This window comes from Pristis pectinata, chromosome 22 (assembly GCF_009764475.1).
Source record: "Pristis pectinata isolate sPriPec2 chromosome 22, sPriPec2.1.pri, whole genome shotgun sequence".
In the NCBI taxonomy this organism is placed as follows: Eukaryota; Metazoa; Chordata; class Chondrichthyes; order Rhinopristiformes; family Pristidae; genus Pristis; species Pristis pectinata.
Window position 1 is genome coordinate 20766446 of NC_067426.1, and position 17236 is coordinate 20783681.

Below are 17236 nucleotides of genomic sequence, written 5' to 3' on the forward strand. Positions count from 1 at the left end.
TGTCTTTGAAATTCTCATTTTTATTGAGCAAAAAAGGAATTGTATTCTTACTAAAATGAGTTGAAACACAATCAATGGGTGGTGGTGATTGTTCTTTTTCTACTCAATTTCAGATTATCATATGAGTGCAGATGCAAAGCATCAGAAAAATAGCTTTAATTATGCCGCTTGGTTTTCGCTATTCCTCCTTTCTCCTTCAGGAATTTTACTGATCAGCTGCGTAAGATTTCCAAAGATGCTGGAATGCCTATTCAGGGACAACCATGTTTCTGTAAATATGCACAAGGTGCAGACAGTGTAGAACCGATGTTTAAGCACTTGAAGATGACTTATGTTGGTCTGCAGTTGATTGTAGTCATCCTCCCTGGGAAGACTCCTGTTTATGGTACGTATGTAATGAGTATTACGTAACTGTAACTCCACGGATATTACACTGGAAGGTAGTCCATGGGTGTTAACAGAGTCAAAAGTAGATTCACTCCTTTAAATGCTGAAATGGTCCACCAGTTACTTTTCAGCTCTGTAGGTGATCTCAATTCCTCTTTTTAAAAAAAACCAAGTCAAAAACTGCTAGTCATGGTAATGGTTATTTTTGGAAATGTTTTGATTTATTGTAACTTTTGATTTGGTGCAGTGTAAACATATTATCTGCAAAACCTTCACACCATGAGTTTCCCATCAAGCAAGTTTGAGGGGAAAAAATGAGTAGGAAGATGAGAAAAATAATCACAGAATCCAAATTCAAAAGATGTACAACTTGGGGTATTATCCACAAACCAGTTAAAGTAATTTTGCAAGGATCTGGTGGCAGATTGTTGGCTTGGCCCTATACACAAGTAATATTGGCACCAAGTACTAAAATGAGAAGTTGGAAACTTCTAGGCAATAATGTAACATCATTCTCTAAATTGAAGTTTCTAATTTGATTGTGAACTTACTTGAAAGTTAAATCTTCTAGGTTCAGTTGTCCACCACTGGACTATTTCTCATCCACCACTTGCTTTACAGAGGAGATTGTTAAGCTCCCTTAAATATTTCTGTTTGATCATTCCATGACCTTGTTATGCTGGTGTTCAGTACCAATGTAGTGTAATACATAGTTTTGATTTTCTTGCTTATGAAAAACAGAAATAAAATCCATATCAAGTAATTGGTATTTGTTGATATTCACAACTGTAAAAAATTTATTGTAACAAAAAAATCATTCTGAAAGGTTTTTACGTGCTGCAGAATAAAATACATTCAAAGATATGGGGATACAAGAAACTTCATATAGGATCTGAAGCAAGAAACAAACTGCTGGAGGAACTTAGTGGGTCAAGCAGCATCTGTGGGGGCAAAGGGATAGTTGACATTTCAAGTCAAGACCCTGCATCAGGCCTGGTTCTAGGTCCTGATGCAGGGTCTCAACCTGAAACGTCAACTATCTCTTTACCTCCACAGATGTTGCTTAATTTGCTGAGTTCCTCCAGCAGTTTGTGGTTTTTATATACTCAAAGACATCTATATATTAAAAAAAATATTGGCGTCAACCAAAAGCTTTTCCATTTTGGAAACATTTCAAGGTGTATGTTCATGCAGAAGATTTCATTTTAAAATTTTTGCTCATCTATCTTCCAGCTGAAGTAAAACGTGTGGGTGACACATTGTTGGGAATGGCCACACAGTGTGTTCAGGTGAAGAATGTAGTCAAAACATCTCCCCAGACATTATCAAATCTTTGCTTGAAGATTAATGCAAAACTTGGTGGAATCAATAATGTCCTTGTACCTCACCAACGGTGAGTTCTGTCTGCATTAATTTTTGTATATCACTTTTGCATTTTAGCAAATTGTGTAATGTCATATAAAATGTTTTATGTAATGCCTATTGCATTATTAAGTTGTTTTCCACATGTTAACTTTGAAGTTCATTGACATATAAAGACCAACATAGCAGTTCTAGGTCAAAAGCACATCTCAAATGCTAACGAGAGGAATAATGACCGAACGTTAGTATTATTAGTTGATTGAGAAACGTTTTTAATGTAGAGCAATAGTAAGAAACACATAAGAGCAAAAAAGTCTTCACTTCTAAGTGAAGTAACCTGATAACTGTACTTAACATCTAGTTATTTTAAAATTATATTGAATAAATGTTTTTTTTTAAAAAAGAGTTAGGGAAATATTTAAAACTAATACTGTATGATCATGATTTTTATTTCCTTTTATACCATCTTATTTGTTCATCTTTGCTACTGTGCTGAAAAAAACACTAATATCAACAACTTCAAACATTTGTAAGCATGTAAAACCAGGAAGAGTGCAGCTTCTTGATGTTATTTTCAGGAGGATCATCATGCCCGCTGCTTTCTTTCAATATGTCTGCATCACAACTGCATTTTAATCACCATAAACATGTTATTCTAATTGAGTGTTTTAATAGAACTAGGGAAGGTACATAATAATGTGCTAACCATGATGATTCCGTAGATCATCTTCATCAGTTATTTAAAAGATGGAAATTTTTGTTGTACATAGACCATCTGTGTTCCAGCAGCCAGTCATCTTTTTGGGAGCTGATGTCACACACCCACCAGCAGGAGATGGCAAGAAACCCTCAATAGCAGCAGTAAGTTCAATTTACTATTAGCAAACCAAATTTGCCAGAGCTGGAGAAAAGTTGACTCACCTGAAACAACTGTTTGAGGCTCCTCAGAATGCAACTATGCAGACTTGGATATTCTTAACCTGGCACAGACAGTGGGGTAGAGAAAAATCAACCAGAACACCATCTGGTTTAAGAAAAAAATGTGTTACAAAGTGATTATGGAATTCTTGTTGGAAGTAAGCTATCCCTGCTCCAGCAACCAGTTGTAATCTTGGTCACTGATGTCACACACCCACTAGCAGGAGATGCCAGCTTATAATATACTGTACACAGATTGCCAGCTGACAATTATTTGGGTTCCTGCGGTGGGGGGGAGAAAAAAACACAGGTAAACTGCTGACACCAGTAACCATTACCTGTGGAATTGACCGTAGAGGTGGTTGGGGCATGAGGGGAGTTGGGAGAGAAGGGTAAAAGCAAGTATATTTTGTAGCTTGAGTATGACATTCTTTCAGCATGTTTTCATACTGAATAAATGGTTGTTGTATTTCATGTATTCCATTAATAATAACTAAATGTATTCAAAGAAAATCCCTCCCTCCTCCGCTGCCTCTGAAACAACGGTATTGGTTTGACCCTCAGAGCTGTAATATTGATAGTTCTAAATTCCCTTCAAGGTGGTTGGTAGTATGGATGGACACCCCAGTCGATACTGTGCAACAGTGCGTGTGCAGACATCGAGGCAAGAAACATCTCAGGACCTTCTGTTTAGTCAAGAGGTAATCCAGGATCTGTCCAACATGGTGCGTGAGCTTCTAATCCAGTTTTACAAATCAACTCGCTTCAAGCCTACACGTATCATCTACTACAGGGGTGGAGTATCTGAAGGGCAGATGAAACAGGTTTGTACTTTGTTACTATTGGGGTGCTTTCTGTAACACTTTTTGCAGTTTCAAGCATTGATAAACTTCTGAAACTTTATGTTGAGATATAGACTTGAGACTTTTCTTGTCTATGTTGGGCCTTTTGGAGTGAAGCATCTGACTATTTTGCTTTGCTTCACAGTAATTCAACTAGTAGCTGAGTTGAAACAAACAATTACTTTATCAAATTATTCATATTTGGTTTTGAAGGCTTGAAAGCAGCTCACTTAGCTTGGAAAATAAATTTGAGTAACTTGGACTGCTCTACTTTCACATTGGGTACTTTGTGGCCACTTTACATGGATGGAGGATGTTGCAGAGAGTTAGGTTGGATGTGGGGTGTGCAGGGAAAATGCTGAAAAGTGAATTAAAGACAATGTTGAAAATAATTGAATGTTCCTGCTGCTTCAATTGTGTAATTTTATTTTTGTTCAAACTTGAATTTAGGTTGCCTGGCCTGAGCTTATTGCTATTCGAAAAGCCTGTATTAGCTTAGAGGAGGACTACAGACCTGGCATTACGTACCTTGTTGTTCAGAAACGACATCATACGCGACTATTCTGTGCTGACAGAAGTGAAAGGGTAGGTGTTCTAGAATGTAAATATATTGCAATTTGGGTAGGGCAGGCACAGTCACGTAGCGGTTAGCGTAACGCTGTTACAGCACCAGTGACCCAGGTTCAACTCAGGCTGCTGTCTGTATGGAGGTTATACGTTCTCACCGTGTCTGCGTCGGTTTCCTCCGGGTGCTCTGGTTTCCTCCCACTTTCCAAAGACGTACAGGTTAGGAAGTTGTGGGCATGCTATGTTGGTGCCGGAAGTGTGGCGACGCTTGTGGACTGCCCCCAGAACACTCCACGCAAAAGATGTATTTCACTGTGTTTTTCAATGTACATGTGACTAATAAAGAAATCTTATCTAAATACACTTCTAGTTATGAAATTCAGCTACGCACCACAAGAATGATCATTTGCTTAACCAAGCTTCATAAGAGTGTTGGTGAAGCGGAGGAACAACCCATTGTCCCCACCCGATCACTCTTCCATGACACCACCTGGAAATTCTGCATGTGTGAAGCTAGATTGGAGCACCACAATGATGCTTCCAAAATAGCCTGCAAATTTTTATCCCGGCTCACCTTTATTAATTTTTTAAAAAATTCTACAAGATTGCCAAAGAAGTAACCAAGAATTATTTTCCTGCAGTAGCAGAGGAGAAAATTGCTAAACAGTGAATCAAACTGCACTGATTTTGTTTTCATAAAGATTTCTGTTTTCCATCGATAGCCTGATGTAATTTTGTTTTTATTTAATGAATGGTCTCCTTAGAATTTATTTTTAGATAGGCCTTTTAAACCAGTTACATTTTTGCTTTGCTGAGCATGCCATGGCTGTCTGGATTTCCTGGTTGCCAGCCATTTTAATTCTCCTTCCTATTCCCACACCAACACTTCTGTCCTCAGCCTCCTTTACTGCCAAGTTGAGGCTAAACACAAATTAGAGGAACAGCACCTCGTGTTCCGCCTGGCAACTTGGCAGCATGAACATTGAATTCTCCAGCTTCCAGTAACTGCTCCCCCTTTGTTTTTGTCTCTTTTCCATCTCCTCCTGATCCACCTGGCCCCCATCACCATATCTCTTTCCCCTCCAATCCCCCCCCCCATCTGCCCATAACCCACACACTCCTCCACTGGTTCCCCTCCCCTTTGCCTTCCCCACCTCCTTCCTTTATTCCACGCACTACCTTCCTCTCCTATCAGATTCCATCATCTTTAGCCCTTTGGCACTTCCAGATATCAGCTTCTGACGCCATTCCTACTTTCCTCCCTCCCCCATCTGCCTATCGCCCCCTTACCTGGATCCACATATTGCCTGCCAGCTGCTCCACCTTTTTATACTGGCTATCTCCCCTTTGTCTTTCAGTCCAGTTAAAGAGTCTTGACCAGAAATGTCAAATGTCCATTTCCCTCCATAGATGCTGCCTGACCTGTTGAGTTCCTCCAGTGTTTTGTGTGTTGCTCCAGATTCAAGCATCTGCAATTTCTGGTGTCTCTGGTTACATTTTAAGCCTGTTTCTATGTACCAGCACTCTAGGGCTCTTCAATTACTGTGGTTCCAACAAATTGATGAACCATTGGCTTCTGACTTGTAAACTGGAAAGCAGCATTTCCTGTCTTGGATATTTTTTCTCCATGGGTAATCGTTCTAAACCATTAACCAACAAGATATGATGCTTAGTTAATTGGTAATACTGCTGAGAATGCTCCATAGAGTAAATATTTTGCAAGTATGGGTCCTCCCCATCTTGCGAACACCTGACTTGCATACAGCCCGTACATACAATCAAGTGCTTGGGAGACCGCTGGGATGGACTTACTGGTTGTTGCAGGCTGCAGGCGTCGTCTTGCTGTCTGGGAACTCAGTTTGCGGCCACATTTCTGACTTGTAACCCGAACAGTTCACAAACGTTTGACAGGAACGGAACCCTCTCATAACCTGGGGAGGATCTGTATACCAATTCCAACAATGTGCAACTGTGGGAAGGGGAAGAAAACTATTTTAAAAGCTAAAGAGATAGAGATGTGCTTAATGGGGGGGTGGGGGGGAGGGTGACAGAAATTATAATTTTCATTTCCTTATGAGTTGCAAATAGAGTTAAATGTTATGCAATCATCAGCAAACCTCTCGACCTTGATGAAAGGGGGTCATTCATGAAACTCTTAAAAGTGGTTGGGCACAGAGCACTGCCCTGAGGATATCCAGTCTGGCACCCAAGTTCTTCAGGACTTGGTTAGCTCGGTCATCGTTGGTGCTGCCAAGCCACACTTGGTGATGGACATCAAAGTTCCCCCACACAGAGTACATTCTGTACCCTTGCTACTTTAATTGCTTCCTCCCTTTATGTTCAACATGGAAGAATGTTGCCCTCCCTCAGCTAATGAAACAGTAGATAGTAATCAGGAGGTGGTTTCATTCCCCATGTAGATACAGTCCTATGAGGTTTGATGGGATCAGAAGTCAATATTGAGGGCTCCAAAGATCCTCCCTCCCATCTATACATCATTATGCTTCCACCTCTGGGAGCATGTCCTACCATTGGGATAGATCTATCCAGAGATTGTGATAGAGGAATTTGACACTTAGGAAGTTATGATCCTGAGAGTATAATTATGCCAGACTATTCCGTGACTGGTTTATAAGACAACTATCCCAATTTGGACCTCAGTCCCCAGCTGTTTGTGAGGAGGAATTTGCAATGCAGCTGAGCCAGGAGCAACTTTACCATGTCTGAAATCAGTGTTTGGCTCAGTGCCAGCTGGTCTGTCTGCCTATGTCCATTCCAACGATACAAGTGAATGGTTTTTTAGGCCATTTCAGAGGGCATTTAAAAATCAACCATATTGATAGGTAAAGCCAGCGCAAGAAAATATGACAGATTTCCTCCCTTAAAGGATATGAGTGAATCTAATGTTTTTTTTTACAACAATCTTGTAGTTTTTGTGATAGCTTTGCTAAGATTGTGATTTTTTTTTTAAACAAAGTATCTGTGTGGTCTCACTTTCACCTTGGAGTCAGAAGTTTGATGTTTGTATTTGAAACCCCACTCTAGAGAGTCCATATAATTAGTCTCCATTTTGGCACAGTACCAAGGGAGAGTTGCACTGTCAGAGGTGCCATCTTTGGCTTGATGTTAAACCAAGGCCCAGTCTTTCTCTTTACTTGAATTTAAAAAATATCATGGCACTTGTTGAAGATGACCCAGTGTTCCAATCATTTATCCTTCAGCCAGCATCACTGAAACTTTCTAATTAGACCTTGATGTCTACATATTGAGTGTTTTCATCCAATGCAACTGTGACAAATTTCAGAAGTATTTAATTGTATGTTAAATGGAATGTCCTAAGGTTGTGAAAGGCAGTAAGTCAAATTATTTCATTTAATATTTTACTTCGTTGTTTGTATGTAGCTTTTAGTTTTTTCCTGTAATCTTTTTATTGTTCAATTGACAGGTGGGTAAAAGTGGCAATGTTCCTGCTGGCACAACTGTTGACAGCACCATCACCCATCCTTCTGAGTTTGATTTCTACCTTTGTAGTCATGCAGGAATTCAGGTACAGTAAATGCTACTGCCTCTTTTTGATATTTAAACCTATTTAAAATTTCCAGTTTTTAAACTACTTCACCATAATTTAAGTAATCACATCAAAACATAAGCTCATTCTTTTACAAGCTCCTTATGAAAGTCACTTTCCACCTACAAGCCGACAGTACCCAACTCCACCATACGATCATCTCTTTTCAATTTCTTTACTGTATCTAAATCAGGCTCACAGAAATTTCCTCCCATCTAGGAAAATCTTTAATCCCTGTCACCAGTGCTCCCTCTTAGCCACCTATTCTGTCACTCTGCCTGGCAACTCTGAGGATGAATCAAGCTATTTGCAACTTTGGTGTCCTATTTGACCTACTGTGAGCCACATACAAATCACCACTAAGACTGGCTGATTCTGCTCCGTAACATTGCCAACTCCAGCCTCCCTTTGTCAAAACACTCATCCATCCTTTTGTTATCCTTCATCCAAGGATCACAGCATATTCCTGCCTTCCATAAATTTGAAACTGTACAAATCTGGCTTGCAGCAAGTCCTTTCCACTCATTGCCCTGCACTTACTAACCTACACTAGTATTATAAGTATTATGGAAAGTATTAAAATTCTCACTGCCCTCTTCCTGTAATCTCATTCTTTACTAAAAGTTCCTTCAGTTCTGATCTTTTAAGCATCTCTAACTTTAATCACTCCACTATTGGCTACAGTGCCTTCAGCTGCCCAGCCATAAACTCTGGAATTCTCTCTCTAACCCTCTCCGTCACTCTGTCTCTTTCTTCCTTTTTAAGATGCTGTAAAGTTAATGCTCTTAGCCATCTGTCCTAACTTCCTTTTGTGCCTTTTCTGTCAAATTTCGTGTCATCCTGTGAAGCACCTAGAGACACTAATCTACTTTGAACATGCTCTGAGTTGGTGGTGGAGTTGCAGCTGCCTCATGGAGAAATCTCAAAATAAATGATTCTTTGACACATTTCGTTCTTGGAACTCTATTGCAGGATGAGAATGCCATGTTGTTCTCTGTCCCATAGTCCTAATCTTGATTTTTATTGTATGTGTATTCCTTAGGGTACCAGTCGTCCTTCGCACTATCATGTCCTGTGGGATGATAACTGCTTTTCAGCAGATGAACTGCAGCTTTTGACGTATCAGCTGTGTCATACTTATGTACGTTGCACACGCTCTGTCTCAATCCCTGCACCAGCATATTATGCCAGACTAGTTGCATTCAGAGCAAGATACCATCTCGTCGATAAGGATCATGACAGGTAAAATGCTTGGGCTCAGTGTATAAATTTAGTATTCATTAGAGCAACCAATTAATCACCATTAATGCATGCAATTAATATGGTTGCAAACTAATGAGTTGTCATTTTTAGAAAGTTAATTATATACATTAATGGGAAAAAGATTTCATTGGAGTTTTATCTCTACACCTAATAATGGCTATTGAAATAAAACAGCAATATAGTAGGTGCGTCTTAGAGGACAATTCTTTGAAAGTTAAATAGTTATTTTAATCTATTGCTTGCATATATCAAATCCTACATTCTAAGACTAGTTTCGAGTTAAAATGTAACTTTTTGATCTCTGCAGTGCTGAAGGAAGCCACATCTCTGGACAGAGCAATGGACGGGATCCACTGGCACTTGCCAAGGCTGTACAGGTCCACCACGATACCCAGCATACAATGTACTTTGCATAAAATCTGCTGAAGTTTCCAGCCATTTCCAGCATACTGTGCCGTTCTGAAACGTCCTTCGTGCTTAATTTTTTTTACAAACTCGTAAGGGCCAAGCAGGTTTCAGACAGCAATCTACCAGCGAAAAAGATGCAACGCACTGAATGACTCATTTAACTCATTAGGATTTAAATGCACAGAGAAATGAGCCATTGTTCTTCATAATCTATCAGAAGCACTATACAAGGACAACTGTGGTGGTTTTTTCCTACCACACTGATTTTATATTTTTTACCTCAAGGCTAGAAGGCTGAACATAGGGGAAAATTGCATGAATGACTTTGATTGTTACTACATTCGGTAGCAAGTTTTGATATTGTGTGTTTTCTTTCTCTGTTTATACGAGGTAACACTGTTGTAAAACTCCCATCTATTTTTAATCTTTTACAAAAGGACTGTGTGAGTGTGTGTGTCTGTGTGTATATACACGTATGAGAGAGAGAGATGGGCATTAGAGATTCTTTATAGCTAGTTCAAGTCTATTAATTGTGCAACAGTTTCAAAGGGAACCCTTGAAATTGTACAACTATAAAGGTGCAAAGTGTTTCCAAACTATACAAGTACAGGCAAACCGCATTGTGCACTCATAATTGCAAAGTAGTTCTTTTGGTCCATCTTTGCAAGGCTTAAGTCCCTCTCGTGACTTAGCTTGTTCATGGAGATTGAGCTGCATTCTAAATGGTTGAGGTTTGTGGTAGAATTTAAAGGGAAGTGTAAATAAGTCCAATATTCAGCATTAAATGAATCATTTCAGAATCCTATGGTTCTGAAATGTTTTGCTACCAACATTGACATTCTGTAATATGTAAAATATCAGGTGTGCTTGTCCCATTAACGAGTGCCCTACATCATTTTGTCTTAATCTGTTTGGTGGTTTGACAATTGTTTTCTATTTTATTTTTTGATCCTGTATGGTCATCACTATGGCCTGACCCCAGTTGCCATGAACTGCCAAAACCACAACACATTTCCCATACTTAGTTAGTGGCAGGTCAGTCATGAATACAAATTGTCAGTTAACTTTGGTGACATGTTTTTGCCATGAAAATCACAATTGATGATGCAGCCCCAATTGCCAGTGATAAACTCCATTCCTTGTACCAGTGAATTTAATTTTTTTAAATAGGAATTTTGCACTGAAAGTTTACATTTTGTGATTTTACCTTAAACCTTAATCATAGTTGAATGTAGTACAATTCTGTCACGTGTGATTGATCAACAAAGTTCCTCACCAGACTTGCATTTGACAGGAATAAAGTTAGTAATTAGGAAAAGTTGCTCAATAGAATAACATGCACTGTGGAGTGTACTGTACTTGCATATTTTGAAAGAAAAAGATTCTTGAACTTTTTATGCAACATTTTAAATGGTATTTGTCAGGTTTTTTTTTGCTGTTGTTCATCAGCATCAGAAGCTTCTAAGTACCGATAGTTTGCTGCATTATGTTTCCAGTGGAGTAACATTTAGATGCCTGTTTGATTATTGCAGAAACTATTATGGTGCTTGAAAAATACTTGACTGTATTTATATTGAGGCTTTTGCCAGCTGGACTGTCCATGATCATTTTATAGCTTAGGGAAGAAAGCTGTACTCAATGCTGTACTGGGAAGAAGACCAAAACTGTGGATATAATACTACAGTTCAAATGCTTGGAGGAGACATTTTAATTTGTAATTGCAATGGTTTGTTTTATTTGAAGTTGAGCATACTTTTTTGCATTTGAAGTTTTGTGCAATATATGTTTAAAAACCTTCAACTGTAAAGCACAGGTAAAGGCTATAAAAAGGGGTTTGCTGGCCAGGCATGTGGGTGATTTTAAAAAGCAGTCATTTAAAATTTCCAGTATAGTTCTCGAGGATCTTGGTAAGGGATATTGATTTATTATGTGGTTCTATGTCCTTGTACACAATTTTCCGTGGGTACTGACCTTTTTTTGTAGGGTAGGAATGTTTTTATTTCTAAGCAAGCAAACCAGCGTTATCCTAAACTAGCTAATAAGGCTGTTTCGGGAGTCACAGCTAGATCTTGGTTTTATTCTGTCAACCTTTACTCTTAAAACAATTATGCTGCCACATACACTTTTGTCAGCTAGTTTTTCATTTATTTCATTTTAACATTCCATAGATGAAGGTACTGATAAGGAAGCTTAGTTTTGAAATTTTTCTGTCGGACTTCTGGTGCAACAGTTGCTATTTTTAAAGAAATGACAATGTATGGGTAATCTGATCTCCAGATGAATCCTTTTGTAACAACAGTCAAAATAATTTATCAAATCATGAATGTCTTTTCCCCAAACATTTAAAATTATTTTTTTGACAGTTGAAATGATTGTATACAACAGTTTAATTTGGTGACCTGTTGGATGTTCCATTACCATACCAGCCTGGCGTTATTTTTAAACTTTGCCTGCCAATTTGCAAATGGCAAGATAAAGTTTCAGTTTTTAAATTGGGATTTTGCTGACAGTTAAATCAACTAGAAACATGATTACTGATTTGTCTATGGTCAACTTTATAATGCACATTGCAGTATGTGTTGTTGCTCATGAAATGGCTTTATATTCAATAAAATTCTGTGGGGTTATTATGGTCATAACAATGGCAGTAATTGAAGCAGTAATGAGGCCATGTTCCTTATCAAATTTGACTGAACATACACTTAATGAATTGTTTTTTTCAACATTCTGGGGCTATACCATTGATACTATTACATTATAGTTTTCAGTACTCCAACCTGTAAAAAGGTTTTTTAATTAATTGTTATTCTTCTGTCTTCAAACACTTTTTTGCAGTCTTAATGCAGTGAATTTTACCAGCAGACTGATAGCTTCATGGTATTCAGTCACCAGTATTTTGTAGCCAATTCTCCTGACTGGTATAATTAGTTTTCATATTGTGAGATGCCTGTACTTTCCAGAATAGACTGCTCAAACTAGATGTTGCCTAGAAAAATGGAGAGTAGAGATCATAAAAACCTAATGTTTTAAAGGACATAAATATTAGTAATTTTCAGAATTTGTGCTTGAAATGGCTCTTCAGAATTATGCCACTTATTTCTGTTTCCTGAATACAGGAGACAATAATCAGGTCTTGAGGGATGCAGACCATGTAGTGAGGCAAGTTTTATTGAAGGTGTATTTGTACTTAATATTGTAATAAATTTCTGTGATATTGGATCCATGTCTTCAAAAGAACACCAGAATAGTTTTGCAAATATATAATGCAGACAGCCGGGACTTCAGCATATTGCAGTATTCTGTTTCTATTTGTTTACTCTTTAGATAATCTCTGACTATCTAAATTTCAATTACTGTCATAGGATTTATCTGAGGCAGAGGTTGTAATTAAGAATGATAGAGTAATTGACACTTATTTTTACATTTTTTTTGATTTGTAAGGATATGGTAAATGCTGCTCAAGTTATGAGTGTGCCAGAGAAATTTTGTAGCTTTGACCAGAACCAAAAGAAAATAACTTTTGAAATTAAGTAGTCTATAACAATACTTCCCACCAGCTAAAATTGCTGTATCTGAGATAGAGGCTGGAAGTTTACTTCACAATAAAATAACGACTACCTGCTCATAACTGCGAAGCATAAGTCTACCTGCTGAGAATTTAATATCTAATGGTGCAATCTAGAAACCAAGTTGATTAAAACAGTTTTTGGGAAAGTATGACTTTGCTGATCCATTATTTATTAACCTCAAGTCTGATAACATTCTGCAGTTGAATATGAATAATTTTACTAAAACATGGAATTTTCCAGTTTTAAGTTGGTGTACTAGTTTGTGGTGCAGTGAATGGTGCAGATAAAAAAATGTTTGCAATTCTATTCGAAACAAATAGTAGAGGCGTGTGAATGTCATTCTTTGCATTAACAATATTTATATAGGTACAGATAATGCACATTGGATGAAAGAATTTTATTGTGCAGAAGGCACCATTCAACCATAATTCCTGCACTTTTCTCAGACAGCTGTCCATCTACTCCCATTCTCCTGCACTGTCCCACACATAGTTTTCTTTGGACAGTTGTTATTGGTCTCCCTGCTTTTCTTAATCAGATCTTTTGTGACTTGACTGCCCTGTGCACTTTATTTGTTTTAAGTGTTCTTCCTAACCTCTCCATTTTGTCATAAATTTACACCATTGCCATCTTGCTGACTGGCTATTGATCAAACTGTTTTCTCTGTCATATGACCATAACAAAAATACTCCATTCTGATTAGTACTCATTCTGGGCATGCATCTGGTTAAGGATTTTAAGGATTATCCTCTTTTCTCTCCATTCCTTATTTTTGTTTTACTAAGAATATCAGTTGAATAATGTGTGCAGTTAATTCATCCCTCTGCCTTGGAGATAGAGTATTGCTTCTGATTTGCAAAAAAAAAACTACCAAAAAAACACACAATTCTGAAAATACTCGGCAAGTCAGATAGTATCTTTGAAGAGAGAACTGGCATTAATGTTTCAGGTCAATGGTCTTTTTATTCTGCTGAGTATTTCCACATTTTCTATTTTTGTTATGGGTTTCCAGCATCATATTTAAATCCTGTTAATGCTAGATTCAGAATTGTAATTTGAATGAAAGCATTAAGTGTTCATTGATTTGAATAATTACATTAAGATCTGGTCATAAATTTAGACACGTCATGACATCATTGAAAGTCCCATTTCTTATAATTTACTTGCTTTTCATTCCACTTTTCAATCATTTTTATTCCTTCTATCACTCCCAGTTATAAGACGGAGTGGAGCAGCAAGTAGTGCTACTGCCTCAGCTCCAGCAACCCAAGTTTGATCCTGATCTCCAGTGCTATCTGTGTGGAGTTTACATGTTCTTGCTATATTCACATTGGTTTCCTTGGGTATTCCAGTTTCCCCCCATGTCTCAAAGATGTGTTAGTTGGTAGATTAATTGTCTACCCTAACTTACCCTAAGTATATCTGGGTAGTAGGAGAATCAGAGGGGTATGGAGTTGATGGGCATGCAAGAGAGAACAGGTAATGGGGAAATAATTGAGGGAATGGGATTGATGGGATTGTTCTGAAAGCTGACAAGATTCAATGGATAGCATAGCTTCCTACAACATAAGGAAATGTACCCTAACAACAAATCTACAGTTTGCATCACATTAAGTATTATTATTGTGCCATATTTTGCATCAGATGACAGGCAAATGGTGAGTTTCACTGTGGGTAGGGATGAACCACCATGATCAGTGGGTTCAGCAGCTTCATACTGAAAGCTGGTACCTTAAGCATGGCTACAGGACCATAGATCACTCTACATTATTAGCCAGTGATGCCCAGAAGCAGACTCTTGTCTTTCTAGAATCAGTGTATTATCAATGGAATTCAGTACATAAAAATAACTTTACCGAAGTTTGAAAACTGCATATTCTTCACAATACATAGGTGGAAGGCTAACAGATCAATAATTTTGTATATACATTGAGCCCCAACTTTTTTATTCTTTGTATCAATGGCAGCAGTATTTAAAGAATAACTTTAACATAGAAAAACATCTCACATTTTGTTAAGATTCCTGCACAAGCTTGGTACTGTGCTAAATAAGGAAATAGTGGGGCAATTGACAAAACAATTTGGTCAAAGTTAGGTTTTAAGGAACCTCTTAAATGAGGAAAGAGATGAGGAAGCAAGGAATTAAGGACGCAGTTCCACTTAAGATGTAGGCAACTGACAGATGACACCATTGCTATTAGAGTGAGTAGATTTGGAGATGTTCAAGACCCAGAAATGAGTATGCAAGGTATCTGCACAGTACCTAAAGCCGTCAGTTGAAGATGAGAAATATAATATTGAGGATTTGCTTCACTAGGAGCCAATGCTGGTTGTAAGTTCTGGATTGATGAGTGAATCAAACTTGGTACAAGATGAGCAGTGCCAAGTTTATGGGAGGTGCAATGGGTCCAGAAATAGGAAGACGGATGGGTGAAAGTTGCTGAAGCAGGTGGAGCCAGCTAGTGTGGGTTGTGGTGTGGATAGGTGGTACAAAGTACAACTCTAGGGTAAATTTGACACAAAGACTGGCAACAGACACTCAATTTTAAACAGTTGCCACAATGGGGAAAGAAGTCGGTGCCTGGAGTTGTAGTGGGGACAGAAGATGATTGTGTCAGTCTTCCCAATGGTTAGGTGGAGGAAATTATTGCTCATTCAGTACTGGATATGATTCTTGCAATCCAACAATTGAAAGGTATTTGAAATAGGAGCGCAGTTGTCAAACAGCTTCATGTTGCAAGTATAACCTAATTTTGATAAAGGGCAGTATGTAAATGAGCAATGAGGTGCCAATGATTTGATTCTTGGAAGATACCAAAAGTAACTACAGGAACAGGTGGAGAAGTTGTTGCAGGTAATTTTCTGGCTGTGACTGGATAGATGAGATTGGAACTATGAGGGTTATCCCACAAAGCTGGACCACAGGTGGAGAGGTGTTGGAGGAGGATGGTGTGGGTTGACCTTGTTAAAAGATTGAGAAGGGCAGATCTTTCATCCAGTGGATGTTACTTGCTAATGATATTTGATGATTGCATTTAATCAGTCCAAAAACATCTCACCACAGTGTGCTTTATAATACATATGTTAAAAGTAATTGGTGTAGTTTTCTGAATTTTCTTGCATTATCAGCTTCCATTATGGCATTTTACTTTTGCCAGTTTTAAATTGAAAATCTTAGTGCTGTTGACAGATTTGGCCCACAAGGAGACAAGAAAACTAACTTTACCCTCTTTCCCCCCCACCCTGCACACATCTAGCACAAATTACTGCAAACTATGCATTACTGGGAACCTTGTGCAGGTTTTCTCTTTTGAACTAAATATCACTTCTGCTGCCTAGCAGAAATAAATTGATTCAGCACAATTGCTGTATTTTTACCTGGAATTTTCACGATCTGTGTAGCTTGGTACCATGCTAGACTGTGTACCTAATGATTCATGTTAGTTTTGCCCTTTATATTAATGGAAACAATGATCAGATGTACATGTTCGTTGATACAAGTGTGAAAGTATTTATATTTTTTCTTGTCTTGCCATTTAGATTTTCTGTGTACATATGTAGGTAGAAGTTTCCAGTTGCTATAAGTATTGCTGAGAATAGATAACATCTATAAAGAAAGTTATGAGTGAATTACTTACTACCAATTATATCATAATTGATTTATTGTGGTTTTCAGTTAACCTGCCCAGAGGGATTATCATTCTGAACTTCTCACATGCAATTTTGTTTTCCTTTCTGAGTGGCTCTTGTCATCTAATAATAATAGATTTCTTAACGAATGCACCGCCATGAAATTTTAAATGCCCAAATGTGTTACCAGTTTTTAAACTGATCATTGCATGTTTTGTGATACGCATTCATCTAATGTTTTTGAGTAACAAGTTTTATACCCGAGGTGAAGTTGAGAGGGTTTGGGTTTTGCAGAAAATAAAATGGAGCCTAGAATTTGTAATACTGTAAATTAGCCTGGTAATCATGGGCTTAATGCCCCAGCCCTTGCTGTATGAAAATTCATTGAAGGCATTTCATGCTGCATAGTTCTGCTGTAAACAATTTTTGTGTAGTTCATTGGGAAAGCTGTTGATAAGATGTATGCATTCTTCAATGAAGTTGGAAAAGCTTTTCTTTTTGTTTACACGTTTAGATAAGTGCTGTTTTGATTATTTTGATTTTTGTGTCTACCAATACGAGGTACTATCTTGAGCTGTAGGAATGGAAATTGTGTGGTAACCTTCCCTACATGGTAAAAGATATTGGCTGATTGAATTGCAAGTCTGTATTGCAATATGATTTTTAGTCTGCAGGGACAACTTGTGTTCACATGACAATAAAATGGTATTTTTATGCCAGAA

The 17236-nt window shown here is 37.9% G+C and overlaps 1 protein-coding gene across 3 annotated transcripts in view; it reads left to right on the forward strand.

Annotated features, from left to right (window-relative positions):
• Nucleotides 1-17236, forward strand: part of LOC127581587 (protein argonaute-4) — a 55373-nt gene extending 38137 nt beyond the window's left edge. For all 3 annotated transcript variants that reach the window (XM_052036072.1, XM_052036073.1, XM_052036074.1), the window contains exons 12-19: nt 201-385; nt 1621-1780; nt 2520-2610; nt 3267-3491; nt 3960-4094; nt 7522-7623; nt 8687-8886; nt 9215-17236. In XM_052036072.1, the coding sequence (XP_051892032.1) occupies nt 201-385; nt 1621-1780; nt 2520-2610; nt 3267-3491; nt 3960-4094; nt 7522-7623; nt 8687-8886; nt 9215-9323 (1207 nt within the window). In that variant the 3' untranslated portion in view covers nt 9324-17236. The remainder of the gene's footprint in view (nt 1-200; nt 386-1620; nt 1781-2519; nt 2611-3266; nt 3492-3959; nt 4095-7521; nt 7624-8686; nt 8887-9214) is intronic.